Source organism: Phragmites australis, chromosome 11 (assembly GCF_958298935.1).
Source record: "Phragmites australis chromosome 11, lpPhrAust1.1, whole genome shotgun sequence".
Taxonomy (NCBI): Eukaryota; Viridiplantae; Streptophyta; class Magnoliopsida; order Poales; family Poaceae; genus Phragmites; species Phragmites australis.
In genome coordinates, this window is record NC_084931.1 from 13,468,402 (window position 1) to 13,494,037 (window position 25,636).

The following is a 25,636-nucleotide window of genomic DNA, read 5'->3' on the forward strand; positions in this document are numbered from 1 at the left end:
GATTCTTGAACTTGTTTGCTCTTGCTTTCCTTGAATGCAATTTCCTTGTTCTTGGAGGTGGAGCTTTGCTTGGCATGACTCCTTACTTCATTTGCTTCCTCCTCCATGAGCTCATGTGCAAGAATCCTCACGAGCACATCACTCGGTGTGAGCCTCTTGTAATCTCTTCTTTCTCGGAGGAATGTCACCACGGTGGGATTTCTAGGTGCAAAAGCTCTAAGCAATCTCTTCACCACCTTTTGATCATCAATATCTTCACTCCCAAGCCCTCTTAGCTTGTTCACAAGCACCATCATCCTATCATACATAGCTTGAGGAGTCTCATCGTCCTCCATGACAAACCTTCCCAACTTGCCTTCAAGCAATTCAATCTTGGACTCTCTCACACTTGTGGTGCCTTCATGAGCAACTTGGAGAGTGTCCCATATTTGCTTGGCCTCCTCAAGCCCATCAACCTTGTTGAATTCCTTGGGGTTCAAGGCACCAAGTAATACAATTGCGGCTTGTGCATTGCGATGAAGATTTTGCTCTTCTTCGGGAGTGAGATCTTTGTCTTCATCCGACAACTCGAAACCTGTGCAAAAAATCTTCCAAACACTTGGATGAGGAGATATTAGATGCAATTTCATTTTATGCCTCCAAGCGGCGTAATGTGTACCATCAAAATATGGTGCACGCCCGGAAGGCACAGAGATGTAAGAGTTAGAAGAATTTAAACTATCGTAATTGAAAGGTATTTCATTTCCCTTACCATTACCACTACCTTCACTGTTCTTTGATGGATCATCTTTGGGAGACTTCAGGCTCCCGTCTTCTTTTGGACCTTTTGCCCCGGATGTCGACATCGAGAAACCTCCAAGCGGTGAAGCTTTGTAGGAGGGTTGGTGTCATAGCCCAAAATCCTTAATTAGATAATTAAGCATCATGAGTATCATTAACATCATGTTTAATGGTTTTGAGCAATTTTAGGCATGCACTTTTCAATTAAACAAATTGTAAAAATCAATATTAGTTGATGCGTTGTTAAGCAACTCACCATATTACTATACAACATAGGGCTAGAAACAATTTTAGAAATTAGTACATGACATACGGGGAATATAAATGAATTTTTCCAAATTTTTGGGAACTATTTTGAAGGCATAAAAATTACCACAAATTAGTAAAGGTTGCATGTTTAGAGAATTTTAGTTTGAAATTGGCTCAAGCATTATGGGTCAAACAAGTTAAAATGGGTTGCACATGAATTATAGAATCCAACAAAATTGATCCTCGAATTTTGTGATGACTTTTCAACCACTAGAGAAATTGGAGAAAGCAAATGAGAGAATGAAGACACTAGTGCAAACTAACACCAAAATTTATCTAGCTTCTTCACTGTTGCTGTTCTTCTCTCTCTCTCATATTTCCTTCACAGCAGAGCAGGTCGGCGCAGCCATTCTTGGCCTTGAGCAAAGCTGCCACCTCAAGCTCTCCCGATCCTTTCTCACAGGAGTAGCAGAAAAATGCAGCACGCCATCTCTCTCTTCCCTTCTCCACTGAGTCCAGCAGAGGAGCAACCAAGCAGGCAAAAGCAAATTGCTCTCCTCCTCTCGGTGGCTTCACCTGCAAGGCATGCTCCACAGGCATATACATGCACACAGCACACACTCGAGCAGACAGCCATAGCAGCCACCCTCTCACTCCTTGCTCTCTCTCTCCACTGCTTGTTCTTCACTGAGCGCAAGCAACAGCAGCAGCAGCCCATCTCTTCTGCTGTCTCGGCCACGCGCAAGCAGCTCAGCAGCAACAGCCATAGCTCTCTCGTGCTCTCTCTCTCAGCAAAACGACGAGCAGCTCCTCCCTCCTGCTCTCGCGGCCACGCAGAGCTAAAGCTAGCACCTTCTTCCCCGAGCCGGCGCTGCAGCAAGGCTCCACCGCCGCCGAGCGAAGTCCGTCGTTGCCCAACCACTCCGGACCTGCAGGAGCTTGGAGCAGCCTCACCGGACCGAGCCACTTCGAGCTCACCTGCCACGGCGCCGACCGCCGGTTCTCCAACCTCATCGTCGATCTTGCTGCTGCGAGCCCTCCCTGACCCGTCCAATCCCGCGGTGAGCTCCCCCTCAACCCCTTGAAACCTTTGCCCACGCTTTTTCAGCCTTGGCCTGTTGCCGGCGCGGCCGTTCGCGCAGGACTGAGCACCGCCGCGCCACAGCTCTCGCCGCCGGCCGTGCCACCGTCGAGCTCCTCGGCGTTTGGCCGCGCCGTTAGGTCCACGCGCTCACGTAGAACGTGTAGGTGTGCTCGGCCGGGCTTATTGCGTCGCCGTTCGCCGTCGGCGCGTCAAAACCGTGCCGCCGCCGTGCTAGTTTTGCCCCTCGCCGCCGCTCGCCGTGCTCCGGCCGTCGCCGGCGTCGACGTGTGCCCCCGCCATGACCGTGTGCTCGCGCTAGTGCCGTTTCCGCCCTCGGCCGAGCCGTTCTGGTTGCCGCTTGCCGCCGGCAGCCACCGCAAGGGCCGCCGGCCGTCCGCCAGTTGCGCGCGCGCAGCGGCCGTGGCTGATTTTGACTTCGGTCAAGGGAGCCGGCCCCACTGGTCAGTGGCTTGGGCTAGATCGGTGCCGGTAGAAAAAGGCGTGGGCCCGTTTTAATATTTGAGGAAATCAGAAATTGCGAATTTAATATCTGTTGAGTTGATAAATCGGCTGAAATATTGAAATATGCATAGGAAATTATGTAGAGCTCCAAAATTCATGAAACCAATTTTGTTGGCTTTATTACGACATGATCTATCCATTAAAAATACCAGTGGCCATGAAATATGTGCTGTAATTTATTGAATAAATGAAACATGTTTAAGCTTGGATAATTCATAGTTAAATCTTGGTAGCTCCAAAATTGATGAATCCAATTTTGTGAGTCTTGCTAAATTGTGCCCTGTTCAGTAAAAATATACACCCTCATGTTAAGCATAATTAACTTTCCAGTTTGGTTTAAGCTTTGGTTTGTGCTTTAAAGTATTTCAGGAAATGTTTAAATGGTTAACGCTAATTGCAATTAGGAAATATTTGATGTTTTAAGCGCAGGGCATAATGCATGTCACCTCCGTCATTGCATGTCATTCATATTCATTACATTGCACGCGTGATTCTTTTAGGGAACTTCGACCCGGCGAACGAGGCAAACGAGGCTGTCCCCGAAGGTTCCCGCAGTGGTGATCGTGACTCGGGTAGCTGTGAGCGGCAGCTAGGGCAGCAAGGCAAGCATCTATCATACTGCACCGTATCTACTTGAAAATTTAATATGTTATCTACGCTTAAGTATGCATTGCATGTGTCGGGTTCCGAGTTGGGTAGAACCTATGCCTATGCATTCTTCCATTTCGGTCACGTGTCATGTGTTATTCCATTGGAGCCTAGTGGTGTCATCGCGGTCTAATTTTAGTTCGCTATGCTTAGTGGTACTTAGGCTTTCCGGTAGAAGTCGACGACGGCGTCCACTGTTGTCGCGAGCCTAGGGCTTTTTACCTGTTCACATTTGTGGTTATGTTGATGATGTGTCGGTTGTGAGTGGTGAGTTGAGACGAGGTGTGGGCGGTGTTAGGGGTGTCATCTGCTCACGAGGAGTCCTCAGGCAGTTCGGGGAGGGAACCCGGACACCGTAGACCGCTTGTACCGGTTAAGCACCGATCATCGGTGTAGTCGGCTTTAGCACTTATCTTACTCACCACATGCTGATATAATGGTAGGCGAGCCGATTACCTTCGCAGACGTGGTCATGTGGGCCTCGTCATAGACGGTGTGAGTCCGGTTTGAGTCCGGGCTTTTAGCGGTATTAGTTTGCTCGAGGAGTAGTTCTAATACCGCCTCGCCGAGCTATGGTTGATCCACATGGTTGGGCCTGGTTGGGAAAGGTTGTCACGAGTACCCCCTTGTGTGCATCTTAGCGGGTGGCACAAGCCGTATGGTCCCTGTGTCGTGTGGGTCCAGGAGTATCCCCCTGCAGGGTGTATAATCAGTTCGAACTGCCGCGCTCTCGGTTATGAGCATCGCTATCGCTTATCTCCACCGAGCGACCATATTTTGGTCGTAGAGTTGCGATATGGGTTGTGGCATGGTTGGATTGGGGTGGTTTGGTCGGTATGTGGTCGGTGGTTTGGTGGTAATGGTTTACTTTTATACACTTGTTGTTTACATATCTGTTGTGGTCAGTTGGTTGGCAGAGTTTGAGTCGGTGGTTGGTTAAGTCAGTTGCTTACACCTAGAGTCTAGGTTGCTTACCGCTTAATGAACTTAAACATGTCTTAATCCTTGCTACAGCTTTAAATGCATGATCCTTGGAGTCGAGAATATATATACTCATACTGTGTAAGACTTGCTAGTACCTTCGTACTAAGGGGTGCTGCCCTTAAGTTGTTTTCAGGTTCACAGGTCGGCGAGGAAGAGGCAGTTTTTGGCTACTTTTTGCCTGCCGATCCGGGTGGCGGGCAGGAGTAGCACATTCTACTCCGAACTCCGACGCTTTTGGTATGGAGCCTAAGGGCATACGGCTCCATACTCTTTTGTTGTATAGGTCTTTCTTCCGCTGCTTAGTTGTTGCTGTTCTTCTTTTGTTGTAAATTGTGGAAGCAGTTGCATGTTTAATAATTGTAATCCAGTTTAATTACTTGCTCTCTATTAAACTGTGTTGTGATATTTGAGTTGGAAGGCATGTGTTCCGATCCTGGGCACAAAACACGTGCCGGGACTACCGGAATGGTATTCTGGTTAATCGTCGAGGTTGTGATTATGAATAATGATCCTCCTGATGATTAATTAGAATACTATTTGGACGGTTCCTCACAGTTGGATCTGATACCCATTGAATGTACTTGATGTCGCCTAGAGGGGGGGTGAATAGGTATTTCTGAAATTTAAAACTCAGCAACGGATTAAGACAGAGTCCAGATACTCTGGTGTCCGGAGTATCCGGTCTTATCCGGATTATCCAGCCTATACAGGTGTGCAAAATCGAAATGAATCTAAGCAAGTCTACTTGAGTCTAAGTGTTACCACAGGTTCTAATAGATGTATGATGACCTTATCAACAACACCCTGCAGTAGAACACTCACAAACAATAGGATTTGGGAAAATCCCCAAAAACAACAAGAACAAGTAAAACTTGCAAGAAAGTAAAGGAGACAAAAGATTTATCCTGAAGTTTGGCCACCTCACTAAGAAGTGCCTACGTCTCCATTGAGGAGCACCAAGAGCCGGGTCTCTTTCAACCCTATCCTCTCCTAGCGACCATAAAGATCAAGCTAGGTGTTCTTACTCAAGTCAACGGGTGATTACAAACTTCCCGTGGCACTCCACAATCCTTGGGTGCTCTACGGGCGACGCCTTGCTGTCTAGGAGCACGAGGCTCCAAGAGAAAAAGATCACAAATGAAAGCTTGATGACGAACTCAATGCTCAAAGATTGGATTTTGGGTCACTAACTCAAATCTCTCTTCCAAACCCTAACTCTCGAATGTTGCAATAATCTAAGCACTAGAGAGGTTTGGAGGGGCTCTTCAATGCTTTGGGAGGCTTTGTCAAGAAGTAGCTCAGCAGCAACAGCAAAAACATTCAATGCAAAGAGGTGAGAGAGTATTTATAGCTTTCCCTCAAAAACTAGCCGTTACTGTTTTGGTTGACTTAACCCAAAGTATCCGGTGTACACCGGAGACTCTGGGTGGCACTTCAAAACTGAGTCCAGAATAGTGTTAGAACTAGCTATTATAGTTCTGTTTAACTGATCCGGAGTATTCGGTGTACACCGGAGACTCTGGGTGGCACTTAAATGCCAAACAAAAAATATTCCCGGAGACTTGCTGGAGTCTTTGGCCTCTCCAGATACCAGAGTATCCGGTGTACCCCGGAGACTCCAACACTTTAAAAATAAATCGAAACCGAGACTCTCTGGCGGAGTCTCACTCGGAGACTCTGACCAAAAACACCAGGTACCGGAATATTCGATGTATACCGGAGACTCCGGACTCATAAGAACTTAGCCTATTTCCCGGTGTCCGTGGGCGAATGTGTCTCTCAACTTTTGGTTCTAAGACATCACTTTGAGCACTAAGACACCATCAAAACTGTTAATTGCATTCCTCTTGATAGTACGGCTTTCCTAAACTCAATTTCAAAAATAAAATAAAATTAAATCCTATTGAGTACTACAAACTGCTTCTCTTTTCTTTTTGAGGGACACCAATGTCGTATCACTTCACCAATGGAACTAAAATATGTTCATAGCTCCAATAAACTGATTAGTCCCTTAATCGTTTTGTCATCAATTAGCCAAAACCCACTTAGGGGGCCTAGATGCACTTTCAGTTCGGGCCTCTTGAAGGATAATAACCCTACGTCCTGTGTTGTGTTTATGGAGGATCTGAGTGGGTTACGGAGGGTTTCTAGCTAGTTTCCAGGATTTTTCCTCCTCCCTTACAAACGGGGTCCTCACCCCTTTATATAGGAGGGAGGAGGAGAACTTACACATGGGTCCAAACAGAGGACTCCTACTCATCCTAATATCTAACCCAAGACATCATTACAGAGGACAAAGCATGCCCACTTGCCCTGAGGGTTTGATACACCCCCTCATCATTCGCCGTAGATCTTTGGTTGTCACTCCATCTCGTACAGGTGCTCTACCTGCCGCTTGTATGTTGAGTTATCGACTTGCCTGATTGGCCTGTTGACACTGTCCCATCCGTTGTGCAGCAACGTGCTAGTCTACATTGCCCCACCCCGTAGCATTTAATGACATGGGATGGGACACTACCCTTCTGCATCGTCCATGACATTGTTCATAGGGGAAGGCTCCTGTGGAAGGAAAAAAACACTTGAGTAGATATCAATAAATGTGATTGGACAGTTTGTGTCAAGTCTGGCCCTGTGACCAGTGGGGCTGGTCGCGAGTTCAGGCGAGATACTAATGAGGCTGGTCGCGGAAGGCTCGTACTGGTCGCGGGACTTCCTACCCTGGTCATGCGACCGACTAGTTTTTAGGAAATACACATCCCTGGTTCTTATATTCCTTGGGGGAACCTTTGGCCAGGGTACCCCTATACTCCATATACCAAAAGTAGAATCCAAGCTTCCCCGTGACCATGGTCCATCCTGGTCGTACCACTTCGGCCCCTGGCAAACGTAATATGTCTGGGGAGCGATCGTTTTGATGTCATCAGTCTTCTGAGTTTAAGTCCGAGTTTTTCATGTCATGGGGGGAGCTTTTAAGCATCCTCTGAGAGAGAGAGAGAGAGAGAGAGAGAGAGAGAGATAGAGAGAGAGAGAGAGAGACACTAATTGTTGCTAGCCCTGAAGGACTCTTTGGTTCCTTTAGTGTGCCCCCTCAGATTTCTAGCGGCTTGATCACTGCGCCTGTTGGGGTGCCGCTAGGATCTTTTTGAAAAAGGGGAGTGTTTGACGATCTTTCGGACCGCCCTCACGTCTTCCTTCCTATCTCGCGTTCTGCTTAGTAGTGTTGGTGTGAGGACCTGACCAAACAGTATTCAAACTAATCATCAGGCAGATCATTAACATAATCATAACCTCAACGATTAATTAAAATACCGCTCCGACAGTCCCGGCACGTGTTTTGTGCCCAAGGATCGGAACACATGCCTTCCAACATGTACATCACAACATAGCATAATAAAGAGCGAGGAATAAACATTTGTATTACAAGTATTAAGCATGCAACTGATTTCAACAATTTACAACAAAAGCGAGCTAGGAGGAGACAAAAATCCTCAACTCCTAACCAACAAAAGATCTATGCAGCGGAAGAAAATAAACTAAACAACAAAAGGCTATGGAGCCGCATGCCCTTAGGCTCCATACCAAGAGCACCGAGTTCGGAGTAGAATGTGCTACTCCTGCCTGCCACCTTGATTGGCAGGCACAAAGTAGCCAAACAACACCTCTTCCTCGCCAACTTGTGAACCTGCAACAACTTAAGAGCAGCACCCTGAGTACGAAGGTATTCACAAGTCTTACACAGTATGGGTATATATATTCCCGACTCCAAGGGTCATGCATTAAGCTGGTAGCAAGAATTAACATGGTTAAGTTAATTAAACGGTAAGCAACCTAGACATAGGTGTGAGCAACTAGCTTAACCAACATATATGAAACAACCCCGCACCACCAACTGAACATATATAAATGTAACCGACAAGTGTATCAAAGTATAACCGATGCCAACTCGATCACCATGCCCAAACCACCACACTGTATCCGAACCACATCCACATACCCGAATCATAACCACACCAAACCATCTCATATCCGAACCAACACCACAATCACTCCAACATAACTCCAACATAACCGATCCACAAACAGGTAGTCGAACCATCGCCCATAACCGAGACTCTACGACCGGTGCAGATAAGTGATAGACATGCTCATAACCGAGAGCACGGCAGTTCGAACTGTTTTTACATTCTGCAATGGGGTACTCCTGGACCCACATGATACGAGGACCATTCGGCTTGTGCCACTTGCCAAAGTGCACATAAGGGGGTACTCGTGACAACCTTTCCCAACCAGCCCCAACCGTGTGGGGCATGCAATGCTCAGCGCGACGGTACTAGAACTACTCCCAAAGCAAACTAGTACCGCTTACAAGCCCGCCCACTCACACCGTCGTTGTTCACGCCCACAAAGCCACAGCTATGAAGGTATTCGGCTTGCCTACCATTATATCAGCGTGTGGTGAGTAAGGTAAGTGCTAAAGCTGACTACACCGACGATCAGTGCTTAACTAGTGCAAACGGTCTACGGTGCCCGGTTTTTCTCTACCGTCCTATCCAGGGGAACTCCACATCCGGGCAGGCTAAACACCCTCCTAGCACCGCTCACACCTCACCTCATACTCATCCAGCCACAATATGCATATAATGGATGAAAATATTTTTCCTAGATAGAACAAGTCATAAGGAAACTACAAAATTGGATTCATCAATTTTGGACTTATGATGAATTAACGGTGAATTAATGAACCTTTAATGTAATTAATTATGATTAGAAATTTAATTCATTATTTAATGGCTGTAAATATTTTTAATAGGTAGATTATGTTATTATAAAACCAACAAAATTTGTTTCATAATTTTGGAGCTACATAGAATTTATTATGAATTTTACAAGTTTTAGCAAGCAGTAACTGTGCTGTCTGGGTATATAGCGGTCAGACCGCATGTATACTGGCAGTCAGACCACCGGAAACACGGTCAGACCGCCAGAAACACGGTCAAACCACCCCCGTGCAGAGGGTTATGACCCCTGGCGATCTAACCGACCTAGGGGTGGCGGTCAGACCGCTGAGAGTCGCCGGGGGCACTTTGGGAGCTCACCAGCGGTGATTTTGGCGACATTTGGAGTGGGGACTTGGACCTAGAGCATCACATTGACTTCCTCTACCGCGTACGACAACATGTATACGCCATAATCGACTAAAACTCAGCTATTGCTTCTAATTCATCAAGAACTCATGAACTTCAAACCCCTAGCTCAAAATTCGAAATCCAACCATCCAAAAGGCGGATTCTTGCCATGGGAGTTTAGAGGACTCACCCAATGGCCTTTACCGAGGTTGTGGACCGCCGATTGAATGAGGAAATAGAGGGAAAAGCTCGGGAGGTGAAGAAATCCGGTGTTCTTCACATTTCAACCCTAAACACCAAGTGACACCAAATCCAGCTCAAATCCTCCGGGAAAATAAAAATGAATTGGAGGGATGGATAGCTCATGAGCTTGTGATCGCGTGAGTACCACATGCATACCTTAATTCCTCCTCTTGAGCTCGGATTTGAGGGAGGAAGAGAGAGTTTGAGAGAGAGGGGGTGAGAGGTGGCTGCTCCCTTGCTTTGGCTGGTTGGGAGAGGAGAGAGGCACGTGAGTGGGACTGAGGGAGCAGGTGGGGCTGCTGCCCAAGTGGAGGGAGAGATGGTGGGGCTGACCGGTGGGCCCACGTACAAGAGAGAGAAGTACGTTTGACTGTGAATTCAATTCCTTTCTCTCCTAGATTTCTTTCTCTCATCCAAATGATTTCAAAGGAATTGCATTAGTGTCACCAAACGAATTACACAAAATTAAACATAATGCTTAAGAAGCATAATTATGCTTAATTATGTTGTTATAGAATTTGGGATGTGACAAACCTCCCAAGATTCGATACGAGTCGGGGAAGAGCACGATGAGTCTAGGAACCACGCTGTGAGAGATAGAATCCAATGCACATTTCCATTTAATAGGGCGATGAACACATCCATGCGAAATGTTCCAACTGTGCAAAATTTACAACGACTTTTCCAAGCCTTCAAAGAGCTCGGGATGCTCAGAGCGGATTTTATCCTCACGCTCCCAAGTTGCCTCATCCTCGGTGTGGTTGCTCCATTGGACTTTGATGAATTTTATGGAATGACACCGAGTTTTGCGTTCTGCTACAACCAATATCTGGATAGGTCGCTCACAATATGTAAGATCCAGCTGCAATTCTCGAGGTGCAACATCAACGACCTCGGTTGGAACTCGAAGGCATTTCTTCAGTTGCGACACGTGGAAGACGTTATGCACGGCGGAGAGGGACGGAGGCAAGTCCAGTTGGTATGCCACTTCTCCACATCAAGCAACAATCTGGAATGGTCCCACATATCGAGGTGCTAACTTGCCTCGGGCTTGGAATCGGCGAACACCCTTGAGCGGCGAAACCTTGAGGTACACATGATCTCCAATTGAGAACTCGAGGTCTCGGCGGCGATGATCTGCATAGCTCTTTTGCCGGGACTGAGCGCTGAGAAGACTCTCGCGGATATTCAGAACATGATCTTCCACCTCCTTGACCAAATCCGGACCTAGGAATGCCCGTTCGCCAGATTCGGACCAATTCAGCGGCATTCGGCATCTCCGGCCATAAAGAGCTTCAAACGGTGCCATCTCAATACTAGCCTGGAAGCTGTTGTTGTAAGAAAACTCCACGAACGGCAAGCATATCTCCCACTTCTTCCCATAAGTGAGAACACAAGTTCGGAGCATATCTTCTAGAATTTGATTCACTCTCTCCATCTGACCATCCGTCTAAGGGTGATACACAGTTCTATGGAAGAGCTCGGTCTCCATAGCTTCTTGGAAGCTCCTCCAAAAATGAGAAGTGAACTGCGTGCCTCGATCATAAACAATCTTCTTCGGAACTCCATGGAGGCACACAATTCTGGTGAGGTACAACTCCGCATACTGCTTGGTAGAGTATGTGGTCCTGACAGGGAGGAAATGTGCGGACTTTGTCAACCGGTCCACGATAACCCAAATGGAGTCATACCCACTCGAGGTCTTCGGCAAGCCAGTAATGAAATCCATACCAATCTCCTCCCACTTCCAGGAAGGAATGGGCAAAGGCTGGAGTGTAGCAGCGGGCCTGAGATGCTCGGCCTTGACCCTTCGGCAAACATTACACTCGGAGACATACCGAGCTATCTACCGCTTCATGCGAGTCCACCAAAAGCGAGGCTTTAGATCTTGATAAATCTTCGTGCTACCTGGGTGAATGGATAGCAACGACCTCATTAAGAATCTTCTTCCTCAATGCCTCGACTCTCAGAACCACTAGACGGTTCCCAAACCATAGAATGCCCTGCTCATCATCAGAAAAGCATAAGGCTTGACCAATCTTCCTCTTCTCTCATATTCAAGCCATGCCTTTGTCATCCTTCTGCGCTGCCTTGATTTTGTCTACGAGAGTGGACTTGATCTCCAAGTTTGCAAGAAAATCATTCGGGACCATTTCAAGCCCAAGCCACCGGAAATCATCACACAGTGTGGAGTCCATCGGTGAAACTGCAAGACAATGACAGTGAGCTCTCCGACTCAAAGCGTCGGCTACCACATTCACCTTGTCGGGATGGTAGTGCATTTCAAGCTCATAGTCTTTGATCAGCTCGAGTCACCTTCGCCGCCTCATGTTCAAATCAGCTTGAGTAAAGATGTATTTCAGGCTCTTGTGGTCCGTGTAGATACGGCACAAGTTACCCATCAACTAGTGGCGCCAGATCTTCAGAGCGTGCACGACAACGGCAAGCTTCAGATCATGAGTTGGATTCTCCTCGTGGCACTTTAACTGACGGGATGCATAGGCAACGACCCAGCCCTCTTGCATTAGAACACACCTGAGGCCTATTCCGGACGCATCGCAATACACATCAAAACCCCTGCTCACATCTGGTTGGGCGAGCACTGGAGCGGTCGTGAGCAACCTCTTCAAAGTCTGGAAAGCGGACTCACATGCTCCTGACCACTCGAATACACTACCTTGCTTCAACAACTCAGTCATTGGATTGGCAACCTTGGAGAAGTTCTCGATGAACAGGCGGTAATAACCCGCGAGTCCGAGAAAACTCTGTATATCAGTGACACTTTAGGGTTGAACCCAATCGAGCACATCCTGCACCTTGCTCGGGTCAACTGCAACCCCGTTCTCTGACAGAATATGCCCCAGAAAAGCCACCTCCCTGAGACAGAACTCACACTTGCTGAACTTGGTGTATAGCTGATGATCTCTGAGTCTGCCAAGAACAACACGGAGGTGCTCAATATGCTCTTCATCTGTCTTAGAGTATATAAGAATGTCGTCAATGAAAACCACAACAAACTTATACAATTCCTCCATGAACACCATGTTCATCAAATACATGAAGAATGCCGGCGCATTCTTCAATCCGAAGGACATGACAGTGAATTCATATAAACCATAACGGGTCGAGAAAGCTATCTTTGGAATATCCTCTGGCCAGACTTTGATCTGATGATAGCCCAGTCTCAAATCAATCTTCGAGAAGACTCAAGCTCCGGTCAGCTAATCAAACGAGATATCAATCCTAGGGAGCGGATACCTGTTCTTGACAGTGACCTCATTCAACGGATGATAATCCACACACATCCGCAAAGTGTCATCCTTCTTCTTCACAAAGAGTGTCGAGCATCCCCAAGGTGAGGAACTCGGGCGTATGAAACCCTTCGCAAGCAGCTCTTGCAATTGCTTCTTCGATTCTGCCAATTCATTTGGCAGCACCCTATAGGACTTCTTCGAGATTGGAGCTGCACCAGGCACGAGATCAATAGAAAACTCGACTGCTCGGCCGGCTAGCATTCCCGGCAATTCATCCGGGAAGACATTCGGGAACTCTCACACCACAGGAATACTCATCATATCTCTGGTAGGGACAACCTTCAAAGCAAAGAGACAAGACTTGACACCCTCCAGCTTCAATTGAATCCGGGTGCCAGACGGACCATTTAGAGTAACTGTCCATTGGGAACAATCTAACACAGCCTTGTTCTTGGAGAACCAGTTCATCCCCAATATGATATCAATTCCCTTCGAGTTCATCACTAGCAGATTTGCCCCGAAAGACATCTCGTTGATGATCACTGAGGCGTTGGACACGCATTGCTTAACAAGGACCTTGGGGCTCCTGGTGCATCTATGAGGTAAGGCGTGGGGGTGGTGCTAACTGTCAACCCATGACGCCAAACATAACTTGCCGCTATGAAGCAATGAGAAGCTCCAGAATCGAAAAGGACAACTGCAGGTACAACAACAGAGTTAGAACGCATATGCAACGTACCCATCAGGACAGTGTCACCCTCCTGAACATCCTTGGCAGTGGTGTGGCGAGCTCGACCACGCTTGGGGATGTGGGTCGCCTGAGAGGACTAAGGTGCTGACTGAGCCGGTGGTGTCCATGGAGCAGTCAATGCAGCTCCTAGCCTCAGATACGGGCAATCCCGCACGTAGAGGCCGACACGGCCGCAGTTGTAACAAGGGTCGCCGGGGCCACCTGTCACGCTGCTCTGTGAACCGGCCGGACATGGAGGCTGTCCTTGTGGAGCGGAGAAGGCTAGGCGCTGAACGAGCCACATCGGACGTGGAGCACCCGACGCTGGCACGCGAGATGGTGGAGGTAGACTCTCCGTGCAGGCGCGCTGTGAGCTCCCGCCCATGGAAGGCGAGGAACCCCTCTTGCGCTTCTTCTCCTCCTGGTGGTTCTTAATCTTGAACTCCACCGAGAGAGACATGCTCACCAACTTGTTGAAGTCGGTGAACTCATGTGTGGACAACCGGTCCTGCATCTTTGAGTTGAGGCCATTGACGAAGCGGCGTTGCTTCCACTCATTATTGCTGACCTCATCAGGAGCGTACTGTGCAAGGTGATTGAACATCTGCACGTACTCCATCATGGTTCGGCCTCCTTGCTTGAGGTCCTCGAACTCCCGCCTCTTGATCTCCATGAGGCCACTCAAGATGTGGAAAGAGCAGAAGGCCTCGCGGAACTCCGCCCAAGACACTCGGTGGTTGGCGGGGTGCATGGCCAAGAAGTTGGACCACCACGCACCTGCCGGGCCCTGAAGCTGATGGGCGGCAAATAGTGTCTTTTCGTAATCCTCGCATCTGAGGAGAGCAAGCTTCTGCTCGATCGTTCGGAGCCAGTGATCGGCATCCAGAGGATCCTCAGCCTGCGAGAAAACTGACGGCTGAGTCTGCAGAAAATCTGAGAAGTCATCTCGGCGCCCGGCTCCACCTCCTCCATGAGGAGCTGTGTTGCGCACGAGAGCCTCAAGAAGCGCCTGATTCGTCTGGCGGTTCTGCTCAATCATCATGAGCACTTCCGCCATAGTCGGCGGTGGAGGAGGGTTCTTCTCATTCGACCCCTCCGGATCATTCACATCATGACGAGTCCTAACCATTCTGTAACGACATAAGAAAAGGGAAACGTCAAATTCCGACTTAGCACAACGCATTCGCCGGATATATTGTTAGAATCCCGTAATACATGTATATATATCATGCATGCATGAATGCAACATGAAATGACGGTATGCTCTATCCTAGCTACAGTTTCTTTCTCGTGCACTTCTCTCCGCAACGAACATCAAAACTTATAAGCAGTTATACTTAGGGGCATAATATTGCATTTTCATACATATTGATCATGAAGAGGCATAAACAAAACTTAGTGAGTCGTTTAGGTGAAGTTGACCACTTACTAAACAATGTTCTAAATTATGTTTACGCTACTTTATTAAACCAAGCTCTGATACCACGATGTGAGGATCTAACCAAACAGTATTCGAACTAATCATCAGGCTGATCATTAACATAATCACAACCTCGACAATTAATCAAAATACCGCTCCGGTAGTCCCGGCACATGTTTTGTGCCCAAGGATCGAAGCACATGACTTCCAACATGTACATCACAACATAGCTTAATAAATAGCGAGTAATAAATATTTATATTACAAGTATTAAGCATGCAACTGATTTCAACAATTTACAACAAAAGCGAGCTAGGAGGAGACAAAACCCCTCAACTCCTAACCAACAAAAGATCTACGCAGTGGAGAAAATAAACTAAACAACAAAAGGATATGGAGCCACATGCCCTTAGGCTCCATACTAAGAGCACCGAGTTCGGAGTAGAATGTGCTGCTCCTGCCTCCCACCCTGATCGACAGGCATAAAGTAGCCAAACAACGCCTCTTCCTCGCCAACCTGTGAACCTGCAATAACTTAAGGGCAGCACCCTAGGTACGAAGGTACTCGCAAGTCTTACATAGTATGGGTATATATATTCCCGACTCCAAGGGTCATACATTAAGCTGGTAGCAAGAATTAACATGGTTAAGTTAATTAAGCAGTAAGAAACCTAGACATAGGTGTGAGCAACTAGCTTAACCAACATATATGAAACAACCCCGCACCACCAACTGAACATATATAAATGTAAATGACAACTGTATCAAAGTATAATCGGTGCCAACTCGATCACCATGCCCAAACCACCACACTGTATCAGAACCACATCCACATACCCGAACCATAACCACACCAAACTATCTCATATTCGAACCAACACCACTATCACCCCAACATAACTCCAACATAACCAATCCACAAACACGTAGCCGAACCATCGTCCACAACCGAGACTCTACGACCAGTGTAGACAAGCGATAGACATACTCATAACCGAGAGCGCGGCAGTTCGAACTGTTTTTACACCCTGTAGGGGGATACTGCTGGACCCACACGATACGAGGACCATTCGGCTTGTGCCACTGGCTAAAGTGCACACAAGGGGGTACTCGTGACAACCTTTCCCAACCAGCACCAACCGTGTGGGGTATGCAACGCTCAGTGCGGCGGTACTAGAACTACTCCCTGAGCAAACTAGTACCACTTACAAGCCCGCCCGCTCACACCATCGTTGTTCACGTCCACAAAGCCACAGCTGCGAAGGTATTCGGCTTTCCTACCATTTTATCAGCGTGTGGTGAGTAAGGTAAGTGCTAAAGCTGACTATACCGACGATCGGTGCTGAACCAGTGCAAACGGTCTATGGTGCCCGGTTTTCCTCCACCGTCCTACCCTGGTGAACTCCACATCCAGGCAGGCTAAACACCCTCCTAGCACCGCTCACACCTCGCCTCATACTCACCACTCACCAACCATACCATCACCAACAACATGTAATTGCAAACAGTAGTAGATCCTATCCTCGCGAACAATGGAGAACGCCGTCATTCTACTTCTACCGAAATACCTAAGCATTGCTAAGCATAGCGAAGACCTTTAGACATCGACATCACCTCTAGGCTTCAAGGAACATACATGAACTCGTGACCAAGGTAGCAGAATGCAACGGCACAGGTTCTACCCAAAGGTACCCTACACATGCATACATACATAAGCACAAATAACACTTTATACTTTCAAGTTAACATGGTGCAATATGATAGATGCTTATCTTGATGCACTGGCTCACAAAGATGGGGTGCGTTGGGATCGCCCTCGGCCTCCAGAATCGACTGATCGGCGGTCACTATAAGACATACACGCGTGCAATGCAATGAGTATGAATAAAGTGCAAATATATGCCACAATATGCATATAATGGATGGAAACATTTTTCCTAGATAGAACAAGTCATAAGGAAACTAGCAAAATTGGATTCATCAATTTTCGACTTATGATGAATTAACAGTGAATTAATGAATCTTTAACATAATTAATTAAGCTCAGAAATTTAATTCATTATTTAATCCCTGGGGATATTTTTAATAGGTAGAGTAGATTATTATGAAACCATCAAAATTTGTTTCATAATTTTTAGAGCTACAGAGAATTTATTATGAATTTTACAAGTTTCAGCAAGAAGTAACTGTGTTGTCTGGGTATACAGCGGTCAAACCGCAGGTATACTGGCGGTCAGACCACCAAGAGTCATGGTTAGATCACCAGAAATGCGGTCAGACCACCCCCGTGCAAAGGGTTTTGGCCCTTGGCAGTATGACCGACCTAGGGGTGGCGGTCAGACCGCTGGGAGTCGCCGGGGGCATTTTGGGAGCTCACCGGCGACAATTTCGGCGACATTTGGAGTGGGGACTTGTACCTAGAGCATCACATTGACTTCCTCTACCTCGTAGGACAACATGTATACGCCGAAATTGACCAAAACTCAGCTATTTCTTCTAATTCATTAAGAACTCATGGACTTCAAACCCCTAGCTCAAAATTCAAAATCCAACCATCCAAAAGGCGGATTCTTGCCATGGGAGTTTAGGGGACTCACCCAATGGCCTTTACCAAGGTTTTGGACCGCCGATTGAAGGAGGAAACAAAGGGAAAAGCTTAGGAGGCGAAGAAATCCGGTGTTCTTCACATTTTAACCCTAAACACCAAAAGACACCAAATCTGGCTAAAATCCTCCAGGAAAACGAAAATGAATTGGAGGCATGGATAGCTCATGAGCTTGTGATCGTGTGAGTACCACATGCATACCTTAATTCCTCCTCTTGAGCTCGGATTTGAGGGAGGAAGAGAGAGTTTGAGAGAGAGGGGTGAGAGGGGGCTGCTCCCTTGCTTTGGCTGGTTGGGAGAGGAGAGAGGCACATGAGTGGGACTGAGGGAGCAGGTGGGGCTGCTGCCCAAGTGGAGGGAGAGATGGTGGGGCCGGCCGGTGGGCCCAGGTACAAGAGAGAGAAGTATGTTTGACTGTCAATTCAATTCCTTTCTCTCCCGGATTTCTTTCTCTCATCCAAATGATTTCAAAGGAATTGCATTAGTGTCACCAAACGAATTACATAAAATTAAACATAATGCTTAAGAAGCATAATTATGCTTAATTATGTTATTATGGAATTTGGGACGTGACAGTTGGCAAGCCCTGGGGTCATGGCGTTCTCCTTTCCTTCCTCGCCGGAGAGCTTGATGACTTCGGAATGCTTGGTGAGGGCCAAGTCACCTTCGGTGCCTGTCTCGCTCGCCGTGGTCATCGAAGTCTCTGATGATGAGGGGGAGATTGATTGGGACCTTCTGTAGGAAGAGGTCGACGAAGAGGAGAAATTGGAGACGAAGCGGAAGGAGGGTCTGCTAGGTGCGCTGGTGCTAGTCAATAGCTCCAGCAGGGTCTTTGCATCGGCAGCCTTCCCTGGTCCTTACGTCAGCCATCGCCCAATCCCCAAAGTGGTAAGCTGCCGCTCCCGGGATGAGTACAAGAGGTTTCTTAACTCTTTCAAGGGTAAATAGGGATCTTGCGCTTTTGAGTTTCTAACGGTGATGGATCCTCCTCCCTTATTGCGTGAGTCCGACAGATCCTTTCCATCAACTTTGTACTGACTTTTATGAATAAGAAACAAAGCGTGGGGGTTGGATGCCTGTTCTTGTTGTATTCCTCATACTAATCTAGTTCTTGGTGAGTAGAACAAGCCACGACTCGGCAAGTCCGTTGGGGGCGAGCCACGATCGGCCCTAGCAAGGACTTGTGACTTTGCGGTCTTTGTCTCCAGCTGCCTGGTTGTCCGACATCTTGGTTGCCAACCCCCATAGTGGTCGTTGAGCATGGTCGCGTGCTGTGGTCAGAAAACCCATATGTCAAGAGTGCGTGGCTGGTCATGAGGTCCTGCAAAACAGAGAGTCTGGTTTTTCTTTCTTGAAATTTAAGAACCTACAAGCTGTATTCCACGCTCGTCCGGAAGGTTCTGCAAAATAGACAAACAGGCCCATTTTCGAGCGACCTCACACATAGGACTTGCGCAATAGGGCAATGTTCCAAGAGTTGTGTAATTCACGGCCATCCTGTAAGACTAGCTTGACCGCACTAGGCTGGGTAATGGCGACCACTTTGTTGGGTCACTCCCATTTGGGGGAGAGCTTATTTTGGCCTGCCTTATTCTGGATTTGCCTAAGGATGAGGTCGCCTACGACCAGTGTTTGCTTCCGCACCTTTTGGTCGTGGTAGCATCTGAGGCTCTGCTGATAACGGGTGGCATGAATTAGAGCATTATCATGGAACTCTTCGATTAGGTTTATATCATCCCCCCAACATGCTACCTGGTCATTGTCCGAGTGGTTGCTGACTCGAGGTGACTGAAGGATGATTTCGAAGGGGAGCATTGCTTCGGAGCCAAAAACCAGAAAGAAAGGGGTTTCGGTCGTGACCCAGCTAGGGGTCATTCATAGCGACCAGAATAATGTGGGGAGTTCATCCACCCAGCGTCCCTAATAGCTTTTGAGCTGGTCGAAGACTTGAGTTTTTATCCCTTGTAGTATCATTCCATTCACCCTTTCATCCTGTCCGTTACTTTGTGGATGAGCCATAGTGGCATAGCAAACCTTGGTCTCGATCTCTTCGTAGTAGTCTCAGAAAGCATTACTAGTGAATTGAGTTCCATTGTCTGTGATTATACGGTTTGGACTGCCAAACTATACTACCAGCTCTCGTATGAACTTAATCGCTGCTGTGGTGGTGATCTTCCAAACAGGCTCGGTCTCGATCCACCTGGGGCCTTTAGGAACATGAATTCAAAACCGCCTGGGGCCTTTAGGAACGGTCCCACGATATCGAGCCCCCAGACAGCGAAAGGCTAAGAGAGTGGTATGGTTTGCAATGCCTAGGCTGGTAGGTTGGTATTTCGGCCATGGTACTGACATGACTCGCACCATTTCACCAGCTCGCAGGCATCCTGGAGGGCAGTGGGCCAATAGAATCTTTGTCGGAACGCTTTGCCAACCAGGGTGTGGTATGAAGCATGGCTACCACATATGCCTCTGTGGATATCAGAGAGCATTGTGCTTTCCTCTTTCTGAGAGATGCATTTCAATAAAGGCAATTGCTCCCTCGGTGGTAGAGGCGTCTCTCTACCAGGGAGTATCTGCAGGCTTGCCACGAGACCTTTTTTGCTAATGCATCATCGTTAGAGATTGCTCGATTCTGAAGGTAGTCCAAGATCTGATCCATCCAGGTCATACCCGAATCGAGCAGGGTGACCACACGATGGCCACCCGAGTTCAATGACACCGAAAGAGGTGTTGCCTCAAAAGGTGTTGACTCGGGTGCTCCATTTCCGAGCGAAGCATAACCTTCACTCTAGCTCGAGGCTGTGGTGCATGGTCCTAGGAGTCTTTCTTTAAAGATTCTGATCGAGACAGGTTCTCGAGAAGAAGCTAGACGGGCCAGCTCTAGTCTTCTCACTTCGGTGAGGTATGCCGCCATTGATGGGTCAGAGCATTAATACTCCTTTTTCACCTGGTTCACAATTAGTAGCGAGTCCCCTATCGCCAGTAGTCATTTAATCCCAAGTGTGGAGGCTGCTCGCATTACGTATAAGAGGCCCTCATACTCAACAATGTTATTAGTGGCTGGAAAATATAATTAAACTACGTACCTGAGGATGTCACCGGTAGGCGAGATCAGAACCACTCCAGCCCTAGCTCCCTTTAGTGTGAATGATCCGTCGAAGTACATGGTCCAGTGCTCGCCTGCCTCTGGTCGTTGTACCTGCTCGGGCTCAAAGGACGACCACTTTGCCACAAAGTCGGCAAGCGCCTGGGACTTGATAGATGTTTGGGGGATGAACTGGAGATCGAATCCCTCGAGCTCTACTGCCCACTTTGCTGTTCTTCCCATCGCCTCTCTATTATGGAGAATTTCTCTAATTGGGAATGAGGAAATAACCTTAACTCTATGAACCTGAAAGTAGTTCCTGAGCTTGCGAGAAGCCATTAGGATAGCATATAGCAGTTTTTGAGCCTGTGGGTACCGGGCCTTTGCGTCATGCAAGACCTCACTGACATAATATACTGGTCACTTGAGGCCTTCTCACTCAACGACCAATACTGCGCTAGCGACCTGTGGCATTGAGGAAATATAGAGCAAAAGCTCCTCGTTGGGTCGAGGCACGGTTAGTACGGGAGGGGAGGAGAGATACCTTTTGAGCTCTTCGAATGCTGCCTCTGCCTCTTGCATCCACTAGAAGTGGTTGTTCTTCTTTAGGAGCTTGGATAGTGGCAGTCCCTTCTCCCCAGCCTCGAGATGAACCTACTCAAAGCAACAATGCATCCTATTAGCTTTTGAACCTCTTTTAACCTGGTCGGGGATCTCCTTTGATCAATGTCCTTGATCTTCTTAGGGTCTGCTTCTGTTCCTCGATGAGACACGAGGAATCCGAGCAACTTTCCTGATGGTACCCCGAATGTACACTTCTTTGGGTTTAGCTTCATGCGGTACTTCCGGAGGTTGTCGAAAGTCTCTTGAAGGTTTGCGACTAGGTCTTCCCCGTTCCTACTTTTGACGACCACATCGTCTATGTATGTCTCGACGTTTCTTCCGAGTTGTGGTTGGAGAACAAGTTGAATACATCGCTGGTATGTGCACAGACGCTTTTTAAACCAAAAGGCATTTTTACATAGCAAAAGACCTTCGAGATGATATCCACAATATGATCATTCTACATCGGTCGAAGGATTTGGATGCTGTGTATGCTTTGGCTTCCTTACAGGAACAAGTCTATGCACCATCTCATGGTCGGAATGATCGCGTGGGAGACCAACATTTGCCCACTCGAATGCATAGTTGAGTGCCTGGAATGACGGCCGCACAAGGGAGAATACAAAAGGAGGGGTCGTCAGGTGACCGGTGAGGTTTGGACAGTGCACGTGTGCCAGATCGTCGTCCACCTGAAGATAAGTGACCACCCTTCGCTCTTATCATCATGCTTGCAGTCTGTGTTTTAAATGTGGTGAAAAATGGAATCAATAGCATAAATGTTCCTCCACGATACAACTCCATGTAGTAGAAGAATTGTTAGATATACTACAGGAGCAGGAGGTAGTTGATTCAGTTCAAATGGAAGCAGGATCTAATGGAGACAGTCTGATGACTATATCCTAGGTGGCTGTGACAGGAGTAGATTGTGCTTGTACTATTCATTTAGTGGGTCTGATCGGTGATCAAGAAGTGTTAATTTTTGTAGATTTGGGCAGTTCGCATAGTTTTATTAATGCTCACACTGCTACCAAGGTGGTTTAGAAGAAGATGCCAATTACATGAGCTGCAATTATATGATTCCTCAGTGTGAGTGGTGGGTGCAAGGTCACTCGTTCAATACTGATTTAAGAACATTGCCTTTGGGGTGCTATGATCTCATTTTAGACATGGATTGGTTGGAAAAACATAGTCCAATGGTTACTCAGTGGGACTGCAAGCGCATATCTTTTCAATTAATATGTAAAATGATATCATTGCAAGGCATTGTGCTCAAACTGGACCATTGTTAGTCCTTATCTGTTTTGCGGCTAGAGCAATTGTTGCAACAAAACTCAGTTGAACATCTGGTTTTCCTAGCTGCATGTGAGGAAATATCCAAATAGTATTTCAATTAATCATCATGATGATCATTTGCTTAATCATGACCACGATGAATAATAGGAATACCATCTTGGTAATCTCGGAATGTGTTTTGTGCCCAAGATTGAAACACATGTCTTTCCAACATATAGCATCACAACAAAGCTTAAGAAAGAGCGAGTAATTAAATTATGTTATAAGTTCTTAAGCATTTAACCATTTATAACAATTTACATCACAAGGGAGTTAAGAGGATAAAGAATTGATTACCTCCTAACCAAACTAGAAACTACGCAGCGAAAGATTAAAACCTATCAACACCAAAAAGCTAGGTGAAGCCATATGCCCCGAGGCTCCCCCCCCCCCAAAAGCACGCCACATGAGTAGTTTACACTACCCATTCCCTCCACCTACATTGGCGGGCATGAAATAGCCAAACAAGAGCTCCTCTTCACCGGTAGAACCTGAAAGAGCAGCATGAGTATGAAGGTACTCGAAAGACTTAATCCATAATGGGTACATATAATAACCCAACTCTAAGGACTATGCATTTAAGTCATAAGCATGGAATAGGCCACTAGGTTAAGTAAATTCATATGCGTAAGCAACCTAGACACGTATGTGTGATCATCTACACTTAACCAAAAGCACCTTTCTACCCTATAACCAACAACTTGAACATAAATATAACTAGAACCATCTCATGTAATCGATAATCATAACCAACAATTTCCAACATACCATCGCATATCACACATCCCCAAATTTAGAAACTCTATGACTGATGCAAATGGACAGAAGCATGCTCATGACGAGAGCGTGACAATTCAAATTGTTTTTACATCCTACAGGGGTACTCCTTTACCTATACGACTTGAGGACCATTCGGCTCAAGTGTCCACATAGGTCCACATAAGGGGTATTCGTGTCAACCTTTCCCAATAAGTCTCAACCATTTGATCATGCACCGATAGGTGTGGGGGTCATCCAAAACTACTCCCAGAGCAAACTGGATACCCCTACAAGCCTATTATGCCCACGAAACCATCGACTTGTACGCCAAAAGGCCACAGGTACAATGGTATTTGGCTTATCTGTCCCATATATGACATGTAGTAAGTATGAAAAATGCTAAAGCCAACTACACCGACAAACGGTGCTTAAACGATGCAAGCAATTTATGGCATCCGGGTTCCTCTCCTGAACTACGCCAAGGAACTCCTCCGGTGCAAATTATACCCCTAGCATCGCCACATCTCGCCTCATCCTCACCTCTCATACAACCCACATCATTGTCATTATGTTTGTAAACAATACTGAAATGATACATAAGCGACAACTAATCAATTTAGTCTCCATTCAATTCAAACAAAGGTGCAATATGAGGAACTGTCCAAATAGTATTCTAATTAATCATCAGAAGGACCATTATTTATAAATGCCAACTCAATAATTAACCAGAATACCATCCCGGTAGTCCCGGCATGTGTTTTGTGCCCAAAATCGGAACACATGCCTTTCCAACATGTATATCACAACATAGCTTAAGAAAGAGTGAGTAATTGAAGTTATATTACAAGCTCTTAAGCATGCAACTATTTGCAACAGTTTACACAAAGAGGAACTACGCAGCAGACAAAAAAAAAACCTTGACAACAACAAAAGGAGAGTGTAACTATATGCCCTTAGGCTCCACCTCAAAAGCTACGCCTCACTAGAGTAGGATGCACTACTCTTGCCCACCACCTGCATCTGTGGGCACGAAGTAGCCAAACTCTGCATCACCCCCCTCACTAGCAGAACCTAAAAGCACAAGCATGAGTACGAAGGTACTCACAAAACTTAATCCATATAGAGCACTTATACTTAGCTCGACTCCAAGGATTATGCATTGAGCTATTAGCAAGAGTAGGCCAGAAGGTTAAGTAAAACATATGCGGTAAGCAACCTAGACACATATGTGTGAGCATCTATACTTAACTCCAAAAACAACTACCTTTCTACCATGTAGTATCTACAACTTGAACATGTATGTAGAGTGACCATAGTACCTCATCAACAAACCACCAACCAAACCATCACACTGTAACCTTATCCCACAACGTAAACTCTACGACCAATACAAATGAAATAATAGCATGCTCATGACCGAGAGCGCGGCAATTCGAATTATTCTTACACCCTGTAGGGGGTACAACTTTACCCACACAACTTGAGAACTATTTGGCTTGTGCTACTCACGAAAGTACACACAAGGGGGTACTCGAGTCAACCTTTCTCATACCCGGAACCACCCACTTGCAATGCCCCTATGGCACCGGGGTTACCGCGAGCGTGTCCCGGGCACCTCCGGCTCCCCGCCACCTTGCTTCTCCTTTTCTTTTTCTCTTACGCGTCATAGAGCCGCAAGACAAGTGTCGGCACGGCATATGATATTCGGCTTACCTTACCATTAGATCAGCATGTGATGAGTACGGTAAGTGCTAAAGCCAACTGTACTGACAAACGGCCTTAAACGATGCAAACGGTTTATGGCATCCGGGCTCCTCTCCCGAACTATCCAGAGGACTCCTCCTAGGCAGAAGATACCCTTAACACCTCCTACATCTCGTCTCAATTTCACACCTCAACCATTCATCTCAACCTCATCTTTGTATCTATGAACAGTGATTAAGCCCTAGGCTCGCGAACAACGGCAGCACTGTCGCTCGACTTCTACCGAGGACCTAAGCATTGCTAAGCATATCAAATAAACCTTGGGGATAGAAACCAACTATATCATCAAGGATACAAGGATAAGGGTTCATCAATAAGTCAAGGTAGAGGTAACGCATCAACATAGGTTCTACCCATATCAGCCCGACACTGGACTCAACACATGCAAACATACGTAAAGCATAATTTATCAATTTTAGACTCCATTTAATTTGAACAAAGAATGCAG

General features: G+C 46.8%; 1 protein-coding gene across 1 annotated transcript; it reads left to right on the plus strand.

The window, feature by feature from the left end:
• Positions 1-1,394: 1,394 nt before the first annotated feature.
• Positions 1,395-3,449, plus strand: LOC133885447 (uncharacterized). The gene is made up of 2 exons (XM_062325166.1): positions 1,395-2,090; positions 3,136-3,449. The coding sequence occupies exons 1-2, from the start codon at positions 1,506-1,508 to the stop codon at positions 3,226-3,228; spliced, it is 678 nt and encodes a 225-aa protein (XP_062181150.1). The 5' UTR covers positions 1,395-1,505; the 3' UTR covers positions 3,229-3,449.
• Positions 3,450-25,636: the final 22,187 nt, after the last annotated feature.